The sequence below is a fragment of the Curcuma longa genome, unplaced genomic scaffold (assembly GCF_044706935.1).
Source record: "Curcuma longa cultivar G26 ecotype Majalengka, Jawa Barat unplaced genomic scaffold, ITB_CL_G26_1.1 contig_994, whole genome shotgun sequence".
NCBI classification, from domain to species: Eukaryota; Viridiplantae; Streptophyta; class Magnoliopsida; order Zingiberales; family Zingiberaceae; genus Curcuma; species Curcuma longa.
This window is the reverse complement of record NW_027435578.1, coordinates 20,743-37,864: the sequence shown is the minus strand read 5'-3', so window position 1 is coordinate 37,864 and position 17,122 is coordinate 20,743. Positions and strand designations below refer to the sequence as shown.

At 37.1% G+C, this 17,122-nt stretch overlaps 3 protein-coding genes across 3 annotated transcripts; 1 reads left to right on the top strand and 2 right to left on the bottom strand.

Moving 5' to 3' along the window:
* The first annotated feature begins 3,731 nt into the window (after nucleotides 1–3,731).
* Nucleotides 3,732–7,799, top strand: LOC141819636 (putative protein phosphatase 2C 33). The gene is made up of 5 exons (XM_074706879.1): nucleotides 3,732–4,663; nucleotides 5,052–5,399; nucleotides 5,506–5,623; nucleotides 6,963–7,186; nucleotides 7,279–7,799. The coding sequence occupies exons 1-5, from the start codon at nucleotides 4,409–4,411 to the stop codon at nucleotides 7,564–7,566; spliced, it is 1,233 nt and encodes a 410-aa protein (XP_074562980.1). The 5' UTR covers nucleotides 3,732–4,408; the 3' UTR covers nucleotides 7,567–7,799.
* On the bottom strand, nucleotides 7,794–11,294 carry LOC141819640 (BTB/POZ domain-containing protein At5g48800-like). The gene is given in 6 exon segments (XM_074706882.1): nucleotides 7,794–8,347; nucleotides 8,425–9,537; nucleotides 9,612–9,678; nucleotides 9,769–9,981; nucleotides 9,983–10,086; nucleotides 11,178–11,294. Coding segments are annotated over 6 exon segments (2,046 nt in total). The 3' UTR covers nucleotides 7,794–7,915.
* Nucleotides 11,294–13,980, bottom strand: LOC141819637 (cysteine proteinase 1-like). Its single transcript, XM_074706880.1, has 4 exons — nucleotides 13,491–13,980; nucleotides 13,246–13,365; nucleotides 11,920–12,166; nucleotides 11,294–11,807 (listed from the first exon to the last, which is right to left on the bottom strand). Exons 1-4 carry the CDS (start codon nucleotides 13,947–13,949, stop codon nucleotides 11,527–11,529), a joined length of 1,107 nt encoding a protein of 368 aa, XP_074562981.1. The 5' UTR covers nucleotides 13,950–13,980; the 3' UTR covers nucleotides 11,294–11,526.
* Between the last annotated feature and the right edge of the window lie 3,142 nt (nucleotides 13,981–17,122).

Sequence of the window (17,122 nt, the reverse complement as noted above, 5' to 3'; positions counted from 1 at the left end):
TTGACCTGCCAAGACTTCATCTATATATGTCAAGTGTTCATTCTTTCATGATCCACCTGGACTTCACTTCTCGTGCCAACTTCCTGTTAGACTTCCGATTACTAAATGTCCGGTTAACCATGATTCACTTGGACTTTCCGTCTCGTGTCAATTCCATGTTGGACTTTAGATCATCAAATGTCTTGTCAACTATAACCCACTTGAACTTTTCGTATCTTATCAAGTATTCAGTCAACCTTGACCTACTTGACTCTTCGCTCAACCAACTTAACATATTGAACTTTGACTTACTTGACATCTCGCTCGACTAACTAACATATTGATTAAACATTAAAATCTCAAATCAAGTCAACTTGAGATTAGTCAACCTTAACCAGGAGTCAATTGCACCAACAAATTTGAGTTTGGTTTAAGCTTGATTTGAGCATAGTTCATTTAGATATTATGAAATTTCAATTTGAAATTATTTGATTGTTTAACTTTTTTTATACTTTTAAATTTATTTAATTGATCAGTAAATTTAATATTATAAGTTTATTTTGAGAGCATATTTATCTATTATAAATCTAATATTTATTCGTAAATATGGTTCATGAATCATTCATAATCTTTAGTTTAACACATACATTTAGACTTATTCATTTAATTTAATAACTGGTTATGAAATAAAAATAAAATAGTTGTATCTTTTTAATCGAATTTGATAATTATTAATTTATTTTTTAAATTATTATCTTTTATATAAATATAATAGGGACAAAATAAAAAAAAGGGGACCTTTCAATTTTTTAAGTACAAGAAATACAAAAGTACAACAATGGAGGACGAATGAATGAGAGACAGACGAAATTAGGGTCAAACTAACAATGACTAATAAATGTGATCATTATTTACACACGACATGCATGGCCACTTAATTAATTATAATTTAAGTACTTGAGCTTGTGTACAAATTCACGTTCTTGGTGTAAAAAATGCACAAACATATATATAACTAAAGAATTAATTAACATTATCATGTGTTCACTTTGTCAAATCTAACATAATTATTGTGTTCTATATATAAGATTTTCTAACCCTAGATTACAATCTTTGTTTCATTGTGACCCTATTAAAAATATGTAAGACAATACTATTGATAATGTTAAATAACTAAAGAATTAACATTATCTATTTTTTTTAAAAAAAATCTATGGTCGAGGACCTCGTGGAATGCATGGTGAATAATTTAATAATAATAGGAAGGGACACCGAAAATCATCTTATTTTAAAAAGTTTTGAGACTGTTCTTCGTGATAGAGATTGAAAAGGAATTAGATAAATCATATTATTCGTGGAGGCTACAAGAGATGAGAGATTTTCATTGTTTTTACTAAATATATAAATGTAATAAAATTTAAATATGTATTTTTAAAATTTGTACCAATTCTCATGAATTAATTAATTATTTATATGATTGTCCTACCATCCATTAAAGACATAATTCTTGCACATGAAATTATTCTTCTTATATGTAAATAATATTTTCTTAATCTAAAAGTCATCCTCGAACATGGATAATTAAGCCATTCTCTAATAAGAACTTATATAAATTAAATTAAATCAATCCGTTTAAGCTAATTAATTAGCCACCCTGTTAGTTTAATTTAATTAATTAGTTCACATGGTTAGTCTCAACAACGAATTTAGTTTATTGATCAGCGCAACCATCTTCACCTAGTTAGTATATAACTCATTAACCTATTAAATTAGTCAGTCTAACTCACTCACTTTAATAATTTACTTGATTTGTTCATCCTTCTCCGCCTATTTGATCGATTTTTCTAGCTTGACTCATCAAACTATTTCATTCAAAAAGAATAAGAATCGATATTCTAGCCTCGTATTACTGACGATTGCTTAGATTCATTAGTTCATCAAAATCATTATGGTGAGTTTGGTTCAAATTATGAAGAATACAATATAATTTAATGTTGTTTGGTTCAACCCTAAGTAATACAATAAAACTTATTTGTTTAGATGCTTTAGTACTGTATAACCTAGTTTAACAAAAACTCCTTCATCTTTGTCTTGATGAGTTTCCTCCATCGTCCCTTTCGTCTCCGTCCAATGGTGCAAAGAGATATGGCAAGTCAGTCACGTCAGAGAAGCCGATCACGAGAGACAGAAAATGAGTGTTTTTGGAGGATGCATCGAACAATTCGATCACATTGTTGTTGTTGCTGATCTTCTAAAGACCAACAATAATGTGTTGCTAGTCTTTGTTACTGATCTTCTGAAGACTAGTAACATAGTTTTCGAGAGAATTGTCCGAGCACATAGAATTTGATCCCATGTCAATCTGAGCTACAACGTCATAATTGATTAAGATCACTGTTCATGATCATAGAATGATTTTTAATCGATTATGTCATTATAGCAATCGATTAAGAATGATTTTATTAACTCTGAAATCATATAAAACCTCACACTTCTATGAAGTAATCACATTTCAAATTATATTTCATTTGTTGACAAGATGGACATGCTCTATTACTTGAGAATCACTTATTACTTAAATTAAATATGATTAAATAATATAATCTTAGATAGATAATCAAAATTATCAATAATAATCTTCAATCAAACATGCTCGTAAAGTAGTCGGTGAAAATGATGCTCGCAATTGTTTAACAAATCCAATTGCATAAATTGTTGGGGAATCACATTAATCATAGACTTGCAAGCACGTGAGAAATATGATTGATTTTTTAGAAATGGTTTCACTTTATCGATAATAATTGTAATCATTCACAAATATGGACAAAACGATCACGTTCTTGGTGTAAAAAAGTTATTGTGCTATAATAATAATAATATATAGATCATATGCATCATGCGTTGAACTCGACTATATAAAATTAAATAACAAGAGAATTAATTTAATTTGTTCAATATATTGTTTGACATAGTCGATCGAGGACCCTCGTGGAATGCATGATGAATTATTTAACAATAGAAGATGACAATTATTTGACAAGTAATTTTTATTTAAGGGAGCAGATCATAATAATGGACATAATGAAGAGTTATTTCAATCATCCCCATATAAAAAAATAAATTAAGAAATTATATATAATTGATCACTATAAAGAAAGTATTATCTGAAATTCTTGTATTTTGATATGATGCAAAAAACATTGAATATATTAATTAAATATTTATAATTTAAATCTTCAATTCTGATGAACTTCAGAATTTTTTTTAATGAGATGAAAAATTAGCCACTTGTATTTTTCAAATTTATCAGATAAATTAGAATACGCTTTAGTTGGATATATAAAAATCTGAATATTTGAATTATTTTGAAAAAAAATAAAATAAAATAAAAAGACTTTTGTGCATGTAAAACAAAAAGAGGTAAGGGTGGTTGAGTAGTTAAGAATTTTTGCAAGAATATAATGTATATTGTTAGAAATACATTTTAGTAATTTATGTAAAAGTATAATTTTAAAATATTATTTATAAATGAAAATTAATAAAGTTAAACATCCAAACACATCTCTTGAATTTACTTCAATTTTTTAAAATTTGAAATGTTTTAAAATTCCAAATATATATATTTTAAAAAAAACTTGGAGGAGTACATGAATAAATAAGATAAATATAGGATTAAAATAAAAATAAACAATCAAATTAGAAGAGAGAGAGAGAGAAGAACGGAAATAAAGGAGGCATTGGAGCCACGGATTTAGAATTGGAGCGAAGCACTTGGAAGAACACAAGGATTCGTGACGAGAAGGAGATGGAGATTGAATCTTCCTTTGCCCTGTGTTCTTCATCCACGATCCTTAACGACGCTGAGTTCGTTGTTTTAAAAACGAGATCTTTCTTCCTTCCTTATTTTCTCCCTCTTCGTCTTGATTGATACCTTCCTTTTCTTGTTCCTTTCCAGTAAAAGGGTTGCCTTTTCTTTTCTTTTATAGTATAATTTGGTTGTTCTTCGTCTTCTTCTTGTCAGTTTTTTTTAACGATATCTGCTTGAAGATTTTGTTTTTGTTTCCTCTCATCCGTTTTGTAATCAAAGTTTTGCCTTTGTTTGTTGTTATCCATTTTGGAATCCAGCTATTTGTATATGGATAGATAGATAGATATACCCGGCTTCATTTCTTTCTTGGTTGTTGTTGTTGCAATTCGTCAAGACTCAAGATTGTGTCTTTTCCCCCTTTCCCCTTCCATCTCCAATTGGTTTCTCGTCTTTGGGAGTCGAGGGAGAAGTTTAACGGTGAAGGAATCGGATTGGTCGGATCGAAGTGATCAAAAAGTGGTGTTTTGAATCTGGTGCTCGACGGATCCGCCAACTCGATTCGTTTGGCCCAGCTGCCTGGCTGCTCTGGAGTGCATATTGGATGTGCTCAGGACCCTGCCAATGGGGTCCTGCTTGTCGGCCGACGGCCAGAGCGGTGGCTCCAGCCCATCGTCTCCGGCTTCAGAGGCCAGGCGGCAACGGGGGCGCTCGAAGAGGTGGCCACGGGCATCGCCAGAGGAGGAGGAGGAGGAGGTGGAGGAGGAGCTCTACGGGATCCCGGGGAGGAAGTTTCGAAATGGCTCCACCAGCGCCGCGTCGCTATTCACTCAGCAGGGCAAGAAGGGGACTAACCAGGACGCCATGATCGTTTGGGAGGTCTGTCGGATTCCTTTTCTGGTGATTTGTACACTTGGTTATTCGAATCTTTGTGAATGCTTGCCATCTATTTCTTATGACAACAACATGGTCATCCAATCAATTCTTGGTTCTGGTGTACTTAGTTTCCTTTTCTTTCTGTTTGATTGTAACATTCTCCAGTTATTGCAAACACAATTACTGTTTTTCTTTTTAAAAAAACTATTAATTGAACATATTTTGAAGATTATTATGTAGTTCAGTTCGAACAAATCAATTCCAAAATGATGTTTGCTTTGTGTTTTTTCCTTCCACTGCTATCTTTGATTCCGATCTCGGTTAGCAAGTATGTTATGTTTTAATTTAGAAAACCTTATTTGCTTTTCACAACTTCATCTTTGACATGCAGAATTTTGGTGATAGGAGTGATACAGTCTTTTGTGGCGTTTTTGATGGTCATGGTCCTAATGGCCACTTGGTGGCAAGGAAAGTAAGAGATATTCTCCCTGTGAATCTACGAGCTAGTTGGCAACTAATTATAGGAAATGATCAATCCAAAGAGAATAATACCAACACGACCATGAACGTGCCCATAGCTTCTACTACCTTCCGAGAGAGGGACGGACGTTCAAAATTCTTGAAAACAATGAAAGACTCGTTCCTCAAGGCTTTCAGAATAGTGGATAAAGAACTGAGATTGCATCCTGAGATTGATTGCTTCTACAGTGGAACAACTGCAGTCACTCTGTTTAAGCAGGTTGGCAACTTCCCATTCTATGTTCGCCCGATTGGAACTATCATTTGTAGTTTAGTTTTGGACAATATCCAGTAATTTCTTTGATGATAGTCTTTTTCATTTGTAGGGTCAAGATCTCATCATAGGAAATGTTGGAGACTCAAGAGCAGTTTTGGGCACTAGAGATGAAAATAATTCCTTGATTGCTGTTCAGCTAACTGTGGATCTAAAACCAAGCCTACCCAGTATGCTTTTTCTTCTGTGCCTTTCATCTTACTTCCGATAATGCTAATGTAAATCTATGCTTATTCAGTCATCCTGGCATGTTCATTTTCATAATCCATCTTTGTTTGACATATAACTTTCATTTGCAAATTTTTACATGTCATGGTACATGCAAGTGTTTAAATCATCTTTCAGTGAAGGTTCTTATAATTTGTTTTTTTTACGACACTATTTTCCTTTTGCAAACTGCATATTAATGAATGATTGCCCACAGACTATATATAACTTGCTAAGCCTTCCATTAGAGTTGCACTCTGTCATGACATTCAATAATGAGCCAGTCCAGTTCAAACTCATTTTGGTATTTTAAAATTTTGAGTTTCTGTATTTGTATCATATAGAACTTCACATTTAAGCTTTCTTACTAGTGTGCCTTCATGTTAAACATGGTCATTATACTTTCACATTTCATTTCATGTCTCTTGGAGCAAATCGGTTTGCAACCTTTTCTTCTTTTATATTTCTAGGATTCATTGGCTGCCTCCACAATAAGGTTATCCTTGCTGATAAACAGAAGGACATTTTACTGATAAAGACAATTGCAAGTCCTCACATGAGCTAACTTAACTGGTTTTTTTTTTTTTTTTTTGTGTTTGTATTTTGATTGGTGGATTGCATATGCAATATAAGTCCTATATCTAACACGTTTGAGTTTGACGTCTAGAGTTTGTTAGGAGATGTCTCAATTCTGGAAGGCATGCTCGTGTGGATTTGTCTATAACTAACAGTGGGATCGCCTCTTAGTTTTACTTAATATGATTTGTATTACCTTTCTCTTTCTTTGTTTCTATTGATGATGACTCTAAATGTCACTCTTTGGCCTAGGATTTAAGGATTGCAGTCTATTAAACCGTCTTTTGTAGAGGAAAGGTACCAAGAACCATATGGTCTGTCTAGTGATGCTCTACAACTGTTTAAGATGATACCAATATCAGTATCGAATTTCTTTTGGTAACAAGAAAATGGAAGCTATACGAACAATTGTGGGATTCCTTTTTGTGTGTTGAATAGATAATGATGGAACAATACAAAATTATGGATAGAACATCGCATCAATGAGTACGAATTGCAGCATCGGTGCCCTTGATTTTAATGATTTAGCTTCAAATTCTTCTATGTTTCAACTTCTCTCGCTCGCGCTCACACTCACACATTTTGAATGATCTTTCTGCACCATAAAAGCAACTAAAAAGGTTCTGAGGCTTAAATTAGCTATTCAATGATGGCCAATGATCTTGCTTCTTATCTTAAATCCCTTAGGTTTAATTTCTTCAAAATGTATTCATTTGTTCTTTGAAGGGGAAGCTGAAAGAATTAGGCGTTGCAGAGGCCGGATCTTTGCTCTGAAAGATGAACCAGAAGTGGCCCGGGTATGGCTGCCCAATCTGGATTCCCCAGGCTTGGCTATGGCACGGGCATTCGGAGATTTCTGTTTGAAGGGTTTTGGTTTAATTTCTGTGCCTGAAGTTTCTTACAGACTCATCACTGAAAAAGACGACTTCATTGTTTTGGCCACCGACGGGGTGAGATTCGATGGAATTCGATTTCTGATTGTTTTCCCTGTGCTTTCCAAATAAGTGAAACACACCCTTATGAATTCATCAACTTCTGTCAGGTCTGGGATGTTTTATCCAACAATGAAGTGATAAGCATAGTTGTGTCTGCTCACAAAAGGTCGTCTGCTGCTCGTTTCCTCGTCGAATCGGCTGTTCGCGCCTGGAAGTTCAAGTATCCCAATTCAAAAATTGATGACTGCGCTGTGGTTTGCCTCTTCCTTAACGTAGACACATCCAACAAAGAAGCCAATGGGCCACTGGATGACATTCAGATTGTCAGTTACAAACATCAACAGTCTGTGGAAGGGCAGAAAGAAGCAACCAACAACAAACATGACAGCAATTAAGCATCATCTTGATTAGTTTTCGCGAGAAGAGCAGCCCGAACTTTATTTAGAACGTCCAGGTGTTCTTTCTCCCTCTCTCTTTTCCCTGTGATTTTGAAATGTCAGTGTGTAGGGTTGCATTCTTTGCACAATTCCAATTTGCTTACTGTGAGTTGCAAATCTAGTGCCATGTCCTTGTTCTTGAGCTGTAAAAGATAGATATTGCAAATGAATCCATTTCATGTGTAAGTTTGCATGACGAGTCAACCATAGCAATATCGAAGGAAGAACGAACGAAGAATTATGGCGTAGAGATAGGAAAAATCTAAAGAACTTGGAGCCAGAAGAAGTTTGAAGATATGATAGAAATTTATGGTTCATGTTTAAACAAGTTCAGCTTTCGAATCTTCTTCGTCACTGCAACTGCGAGCTTGCGCGAGTGGGATTTCTTGTTCACGTCATGCTTCATGCACGCATGGCCCTTCTCGAGGTCGCTCAGTCGGATCCTCATCCTCGCCAGCTCGAGCTTCAGGTCCTTGTTCTCCCTCCTCAGGCATGCGTAGCTGTCGCGGGGGGAGATCCCGGCGACGAGCACGGGTCCGCTGCTGAGCTTATCCGGCGGGGAGCAGCACAGGGTGCTTCTGAGTCTCAGCTGCTCGATGTAGAGCACCTGCACGGTCGCTTGCACGGGGAGCCTCTCGTTCTGTGCGGCGTGAGCGCAGGCTTCCGGCGAGAGCTTGTGGAAGTCGATCAGCTTGCAGAGCCTCTTCTTCTCCATTTCCGAGAGCGCCTGATCATGCGCCTGGTAAATTGAAGTGAGAATGGGTATCGAGATTCGATCTAATGCGTTCTAGCACAAAGATTATTGAGGTTTGATACTTTGAGGTAGATGTCGACGGCGCGGTACAACCCGTCGTGCGATGATCGAGAGTAGGCAGGCAAAGTGTCCGCCATGGCGATGAACTTCGCGAGCTTGAGGTTGGCGTCTGGAGCGATCTCTGAGAGGTAGCCGTCCACCAGTTTTGCCACTTTGTCCAGCGCGTGACCGCCATCTGATTCGAAATTAGATCCGTCGTCGTCGCTCTCCTCTTGCTGAGAAAAGACCAGAAGGATTCTGTGCACGGTGTCGACGTCGAAGATTGTTTCGCCGGAATTGTGAGCGCAGAGCAGGAGGAGATCGTCGAGGGAAGACGTTTCGAGCTGAGATCCGATTCTTGTCTCGAGAATTAGCCTGCAGGTCGTCGAGCAGTCGAGAATGATGGCGGAGCGAAGGAGACCGAAGAGGAAATTGATGGGCACGGCGTGCTTTTCCGACGGAAGAAGGCTGGAGATCGTTTCCACTACCGCCTTCTCTTCGCATTCTCCGGTTGCGGCTCTGGCAGGCCTTTTGCCGAACGCCTTCTCGGCGTAATCCAAGAGTGAAGCTCCGACGCTCTCCGGGCGGATTCCGCGGCCCTTGATGGCCTCCACCACCCGCCGGTAGAGGTCGACGCGGAGGACGGAGAGGTCCTGGATCCACCAGTCCTCGCCGGAGTTGGAATCACTCTTCTTGGTGACGTGGAGCCTCCCGGAGCTGTACTCCAGTCGCGAGAAGCTGGCGGCGATTTGCTCCGCGCAGGCCGTGGCCGCGACGCCGTCGGCGCATCGGCTCACCACGCCGAGCTCGTCGGCCAGGGGGAGCAAACCTTCGCAGTGGCGCAGCACCTCGACGCAGAACTCGAGGTTCTTGCAGACGACTTCCTCGAGGTAGGCCTCGCACCGGGACGCGAGGTTGTCGCCGGCGTAGTCGCCGGTCATCTCGAGGTAGTCCGAGGCGCAGCGGAGCCCGGCGACATTGCCTGCCGTGAGCTCAAAATGGACGCCGTAGCAGAATTTGGCGGCGAGCCGGAACGTCTCTGCACCTCCGGGTAGACCCGGCAGCTGAATCTTGTCGCCGTCTCTGGATTCCGACAAAATCCGACGGATCCTGCCACTCTTGGCGACCAGCGGGAACTGCACTTGTTCGAATTCCGACCAATTAGCGAAAAATCAAGCGCATAAATGCACGATTTACAGAATCGACCAACCTTATGAAGCTGAAATCTCACACCAGCTACCTCAATCGTAACGTCACTAGGAACATCCAAAAAGATCCTGCAAATATATTTCAGACGATCAAATCTCAGAAAAAGAGCTGAGAGAGAGAAGAAAAACACAGAAAACCAGATAACGACCAGTCATCACGTCTTTGCTTGTGCGGAGAAGAAGCAGAGCAGCCGGGAAGGAGTTGCTGGTGATGGAAGCGATTCATCTCCACAGAGAAAGCTCCGGAACGGCAGCAGGGAAGCGAGCAGCAGGGAACTGGAGGGGGTTTGCGTGCTGCATGCCTTGGAGCAGAAGAAGCTGATCATGAGCTGAAATGGATTGATGGTGGTGGCCCGGGCATGGCAACGCCGAGCCGCAGGAGGAGAATTTTGGAGAGCAGACGACAAAAAGCAGCGGGAAAGGAGCGGGGAGGGAGCAGGAATTACAGCACTGCAGCACTGAGCGCATGCAAGCGGCCTGCTCATGGATCATCATTGACGATTAGTGAGCTTTATCATTTTGACTCTTTTGCCTTGACTGATTTTTTTTTAAAAAAATATAATTTAATCTTGAAAATAAATTAAATGATCTTTTCTGCTTATTTGTCTAACCTATGCTCGTTCAGAAGCCAATCAAATTGAGGAGTTATTTGATTGAATGCAATAGGGTAACAAGCATGATTAGGGCATGCTACTTCTTTAATGAAGTAGAGGACCATAGTCTAAATGCCTAGTAGTGCTAGTCACTTTATCGTAACAAGGTTAAAACTAAATCGTCATCCATAAAAATAATTAGAAGTGATAATATGAGATAATACTCTTCTTCAACAAAAAGGTAAAATCCGTCACTCAACAATTTCACATAATCGATTCCATGATCATCTATGAGCAGGTAAATCAGTAAATTATAATTAACTACTACAAAGGAGTACATTATCTTGACTTCGTCGAAATTCAACCCTTGCCCACTTCAACAAAAAGATAATACTCAAACAATGGGATTAGACATCAAACATCATGTATAAACACACCTTAATCTTCCAAACAAGCATTGCTATAAAATACCAAGGAGGGGAGTGACAACATAATTAATCAAACTTCCTTATGATGCCCTTTTTAAGAAAAATGTCGACTTTCATCTTTAGTTGTGTTATGTCCAAAGAAGATGGAAAAGTGGTGATAAGTTTAATGGTGATGAGATTGAATTAGTAGTCCCAATTCAATAATAAGGATAATTGAGGCACAATATATAATAATAATAATAATAATAATAATAATAATAATAATAATAATAATAAAACTAGAAAGAGGTCTTAGAAATGAAGAGGAATGTATAGTTGACATCATTTTTTTAATTGCAGTCCAAGATCCACGATAGAGAGAAACGATATTGACAAAGATACGAGCTTTGGAAGACAATGGAACAAGGATGACATTAACGCTCAACTAGTTACTAAGGGATATACAGAGAAAGGAGGCATAGAGTTCAATGCTACCAAATGCTGCAAGACAACATAAAGAAAAAGAGAAACACACATGTTTCAGCAATTCATAGATGTCGGAAGTCACCTGAAGCAAATTGTTTGGAAAGAATTGGATCATCTTTTGCTCAGGAACTAGATGAAAAATTAATCTGTTTTCTGTCATGAACAGTGCAGTAGTAACTAATATATTGTATGAGGACATAGAACTGCACTAGTCTGATATATTAAATCATTATTAATTAATATATACAGATAACATAGCAAACTAGAAAACATACCTAGAGACAGAGATCATGTTGTTCTAGGATTTGGCATAGCCACATAGAAACCTACACCAGGAATTTAACTTGTAACATTTTCAAGCAGTATAAAGACAACCCATGCAAATAGAAAGTCTGCATATGGAACTATAATACAGGCACTAGAGCAAATGATCACTGATCTTGTTGAGTGTTAATTGCAGTAACTGTGGAGACCATGGAATCCACCCCGCACACGTTCCGACCCCTGCAGATCTTGTAATACCCTTTCTCGCCCCAGTTCTCTCCCCAGGAGTTCTTTATTATCCAGTAAGGCTTGTTCTTGAGGCGGATTGGGGCGTATCCGGAAGAACCATAACCCACCAGGAGCACCCCGTGATCCAAATGCCGTCCACAAATATAAGGGCACGAAACACCTCCGATATAGGTTTGCATGTACACGGCGTTTATACCAACTGCAGAAGGGATAACAGAAATATGATCAACTAGGCGATGATAAAAAGGTTAGATCAACTGGTATATGTTGCTAGAGGTTTATCAGTAGAACAATGGCGTAGGGCCACCTACTTGCGAGAGGGCCACGTTTCACTAAATTAGCAGCAATTTGATCTTCATCGACAGAGACGACACTGAAGTTTTGAACTGAAGCAACAATTTTGGACTTGTCAAACTTGCAGCCATTTCGGTCAGATCCAGTGTAAGGGTAATCTTCTTCGCTCTGAAGCCCACCAGCTTTGAGTAAATACTGGAATGCAGTGGTCATTAAACCACCATTACATCCCTGGTCGCATGCATCTGGTTCATCCAAATCACACTGCAAGAATATGAGAAATTGCTAGATTATGATGTGTAATAGGAAGAACCAAAATTTGCAAGTGAAGAGGGACCAGCACTGATAGCTTAGAGATCAAACCAACAGTGCCAGAGAAACGACCAGGTTTAGCTTCCTTGCTCACTCATGCCTTTCCACACAAGTAAATCAAACTTAAAGAGAAGCAACTGAAATAGATACCAAAATTGAACATTTGAATCGACTTCTGGACACAGAAGACAATAGAATACAAGGATTTGGCATGAAAAGTTAAAGATGAAAGTCATGTGATTAGGTCAATGATCTATGCATTTCAGCTCATTTGTCAAAACTCGAGAAGTCTGCTTGAAATCATATGGAACTAGTAGATCAGGCATAGGAAATGTTTGGAATAGATATAAAAATTATAATAATTCCTAATAAACAGATGAATGCATTGTACTATTCAGTAGATAATATATAGTGATGTTTACTATCCTAGCATTAACATTCATTAGTAACAGAGAAAAAATTGATTGTTTTACTATCAAACCAGAACGGGCCAACCTGAACATTTTACCAGTTCAACAACCTGTACAATTTATCATAGAATTATCATGAAATATCCTTCTATCTTCCAGATGAATGGTCATAGCAATCCTAATAAACAAACAAATCACAATTATTTCCATGGAGGTCGTTTTTCCTGGGGGTTTCCACCTGAGGGCCCCACTCAAAAGTCCCATCGATTATTAAAGTGAGTCACGTATAGGCTCTTAGTTGTAACAATGCAAAAGGTAATAAATAAGGCATCCAAGAAGAAACCTCCAAGATAAAGGTCCAGGCATCATCAAATTATTATAGGGTAAAAACCTCCTATTCACAAATAATGACATTTTCCTACTCTTGGTTAGGTAGTAGGTATTTTTCCTCACCGAAAGATTTCATAAATTAAGACTTCCAGTAGTGTAAATTACTTTGAACAGGTTCTACAAATTCCAAAAACATACAGTAAAAAAATCAAATAAATGATCTCAAACAATCAAGAATTTTCTTGGAAAGGTTCTCCTATCTTTTAGAATTTTTAAGCCAAAAGACCAGACCTCATGATCGCAATCAACTAGCTGCTGCTCACTGAGGCTTTTCAGTTTTCCAGTGGCCAAAAAGTGAGCTCCTTCCAGGGCTGCTGCGGTGCTGAAGGACCAGCACGATCCACACGACCCCTAAAGTAGAACAAACAAAAGTAAAGAAAAAAAAGGAATAAATTAAATCAGACCAACATACAAAGAGGGATTTTAAAAAAGAGGAAAATTTAGGGATTGACATGTAGATTAGTTGAAAAGAGGACCTGATTCTTAACGGCGCCGACGGCTCCATAGTCCCTCCAATCGAAGTCTGTAGGCAGGTCGTTGGTCGGAAGGACGGGCGCCTCGGGGGAAGAAGCCAAAGACGGGCGCCGGAGGCCGAGGTAGGCGCGTCGGAACTCGGCGGGAGTTAGATCGGAGAACTTGGTGACCCCATGGGTGGCGGTGGGGTCCAGAATCTGGTGCCGCGCCGCCAGGAGGAGATTCTTCTTGAACACCTTGAAGCGGTAAGCACGCTCGTTCTCGTCGGCGTAGGTCTTCCCGAACCTCCTTACGAAGCTGGCGAAGTGCGCCACCGCGCTAAGCCCCGACGCCTCGTCCTCCGCGGCCTCCACCACCTGCAGGATCAGCGGATCCTCTTTGGCATCGTCCGCGCCGGAGGAGGAGGCAATCGCCGCCGAGAAGAGGAGGAGGAGAGACAGCGAGAGCCGCAGGAGATCCATCGAGCTCCGGTGTCCCTCGTCTGCTACGCCCTTCCACTCATCCGCCTCAATATAATCACCAGTTGCGTGCATCAATTGGGGGATTACCGACCTATCGGATGGTGACACGTATGCTCCTTACCAAAATATCTTTGCAGTTACGAATGCGTATGCAACTCGTTCACAGTCAAGACCTTTCCTACCCACCATGCGATTTGACGATAAATGGAGCCCACAAATAGAACGACACAGGAAGACATTTCGGGTATATTGGAGGGTATGGCGATCTGTTCCTTGGTGAAACCGTAGAGTTTTGCTGAAGTGTATAAGGTTAGATAACGTAAGCCAATGGATCATCATCTCCTTGGTCATCGTCATAGCCATTATTATACCTCCAATTATTAATAAAATAATTGTGGTGAAAATTAGAAGGCGTCCATTTTTTTTAAAAAATAAAATTCCTAGCTCACCCACTTTGTAAAAATCTATCTTTGTCACATAAATAATTTTTATTACTTCCCCAATTTTATGTGTATAGTAATTAATCTACTTTGCATATTTATAACTGAAATAATTTAGAAGGATCTATTTTTTGGTTTAACTATTTTTTTTATGTGGTGTGAATGGAGAGATTTTTACAATAGAAAAATTAATTGATATCTATTATATTATTCTGTTTAGGAGGCATCCTCTTATAGGTCTTATAATATATCTATTTATTGTTCAACCTTTTTCACAGTAAGAATATTTTGAGAATATATAATATTATAATATATTTTATTTTTTGGTTAAGTATGTATGTCTTTGCATATTCGTAGTTAACATTAAAATCCTCAAGGAAGTCTATCATGCAACAAGTGATAAAAATAAATATGAAAGATGAAGGGGTTAGATATATTTTTATACCTTTAACTATTGATCGGGCACACTTTCACTTGTTGGTCATTGACACTAAAACAATGACTTTCAATCATTATAATTCTCTTGCAAATAAGTGCAAATTAAATTCTGATTTTAAAGCAACAGCGAGCATCCAATATTCATGTGCATGTTAGTATTATAGTATAAATTCAATTAATGTCTATTTTATAGTTTTGTTCATTTTTACAAATATCGAAATTAAAATAATATACTCGTAAGATACTTGCTGTAATTCATCCTTATTTAGAAAGTCATAATCCCTTAGATCAATGAGTTTATCTTACCGTAAAACGTTTACAATAAGAAGCTTGATAAGTAAAGGAAAAATAGCATGAATATAAAATTCTATATTAAATATTGAATACTAAATTGTTGATGTTATTTACAGTGTCAATCATGTCTTCTTTGTGATGCAATACATTTGATGTCTACTATATGATTTAAAGATGTATTTCAAACAAACAGACATGAAAAAATTTAGAATTGATGTACTAGTATCAATTTTAAGAGACATGTCCTGTAAAATATCAGATTAATTATTCATAGTGTTGTAAGAAAAATAGTTGGGTAGGGAATGAAAATCTATAATTGTTACTTTTACATATTCGATTCGTAAATTATATTTAATCCTAATATATGTAGTATATGTAGTATTGGTTGTCAGGGCCGGCTTTAGGCATAGGCCATTAAGGCCTATGCCTAAGGCCCCCAATAAAATTAGGGCCCAATTTTTTTAATATATATTAATTATTATATATATATATATATATATTTTTGAGAGATAATATAAAATTATTAAAATATCTTTTTTGGATTTTGTAGAGATTTGATATGGTCATTGGATTTCATAAAGATTTTGACATGATTCCAATATATTTAATATTTCTCAACTCTCAAAACTCTAATTTACTAGTTTCTTTATATTCCTTTTCTTCCTTCCTTACTAATCCAATAACCTATTTTGCCTAACTTCAAACAGTTTACTCGTTTGATAATTTATTTTCTCTTCTTAAGACATTTCCGAGGTCATCATAAGGGGTGCAAGGAGAGGACTGATCAAAAGTAAAATCCTTTATTATAGATTTTTCGATGATCTTAAAATCTAAAAGTATCGGCTTCTTCATTTTCCTATCAAATCTTCTTTTTTATGCTTTTGTTAATTTCTTATTTTTTTATCAACGATTTCTATTATAAACTTGTAAATCTTAACAGTTCACATTAGAAAAATCTTTTTTATGCTTTTGTTAAATTTTATATAAAAAATTTATTTTTAAAATTAATATTTATTTTATTTTAAAAAATTTTAAATCTACCGTTGTCGATCTCAAGTCTGAATAAAAAAAGATAATTTTTTTTAAAAAAAAATTATAATAATTTAAAAAAAATTTCACCTAGGGCCTCCAAGAAGCTTGAGCCGCCCCTGTTGGTTGTGTAATAGATGATGCTATCTATGATATGAGAAATATATACTGAATGGTCACAGGAATAACTTGATTGCCCAGCCAAATAGAAATCGTCCAAATTGACACGAAACAATGAATACCAACAATGTAAACCAATCCCGGCAAGCCTAAATTGAAAATGGTTATCTTGTCTCAGAGTTTGTGTCAAATGACACATGACAATAATTTAGTTCACATTGCTTAGATTTAATATTTCACACCATATCTACGTTCTGCATATTCAACCCTTCCTATTAGTTGCAAGTTTATAGAAATTCAAATAGCCTAAGTCCATCAGTGGGTTTGGATCAAAATCCACTGATTGACCTAGATCAGAGCCGGCTTTAGGCATAGACCACTAAGGCCTATGCCTAGGGCCCCCCAATAAATTGGGGCCCATGTTTTAAAAATATTAATTATATATATATTAAGAGAATAAAAAATTATTAATATCTTTATTAGATTTTAAAGAGATTTGACATAATCATTGGATTTTATAGAGATTTGGCATGGTCATTGGATTTCATAAAGATTTTGGCATGATTATTTCAATATATTTAATATTTCTCAATTCTTAAAACTCTAATTTTACTAGTTTCTTTATATTCCTCTCCTTCCTTCCTTATTAACCTAATAACCTATTTTGCTCAACTTCAAACATTTTACTTATTTGATAGTTTATTTAATTTTCGATTCTCAAGACATTTTCGAGATCATCACAAGAGGTGTAAGGAGAGAAACGATCAGAATTAAGATCTTTTATTATAGATTTTTTGATAATCTTAAAACCTAAAGGTATTGTCTTCCTTATTTCTCTATCAAATCTTTTTT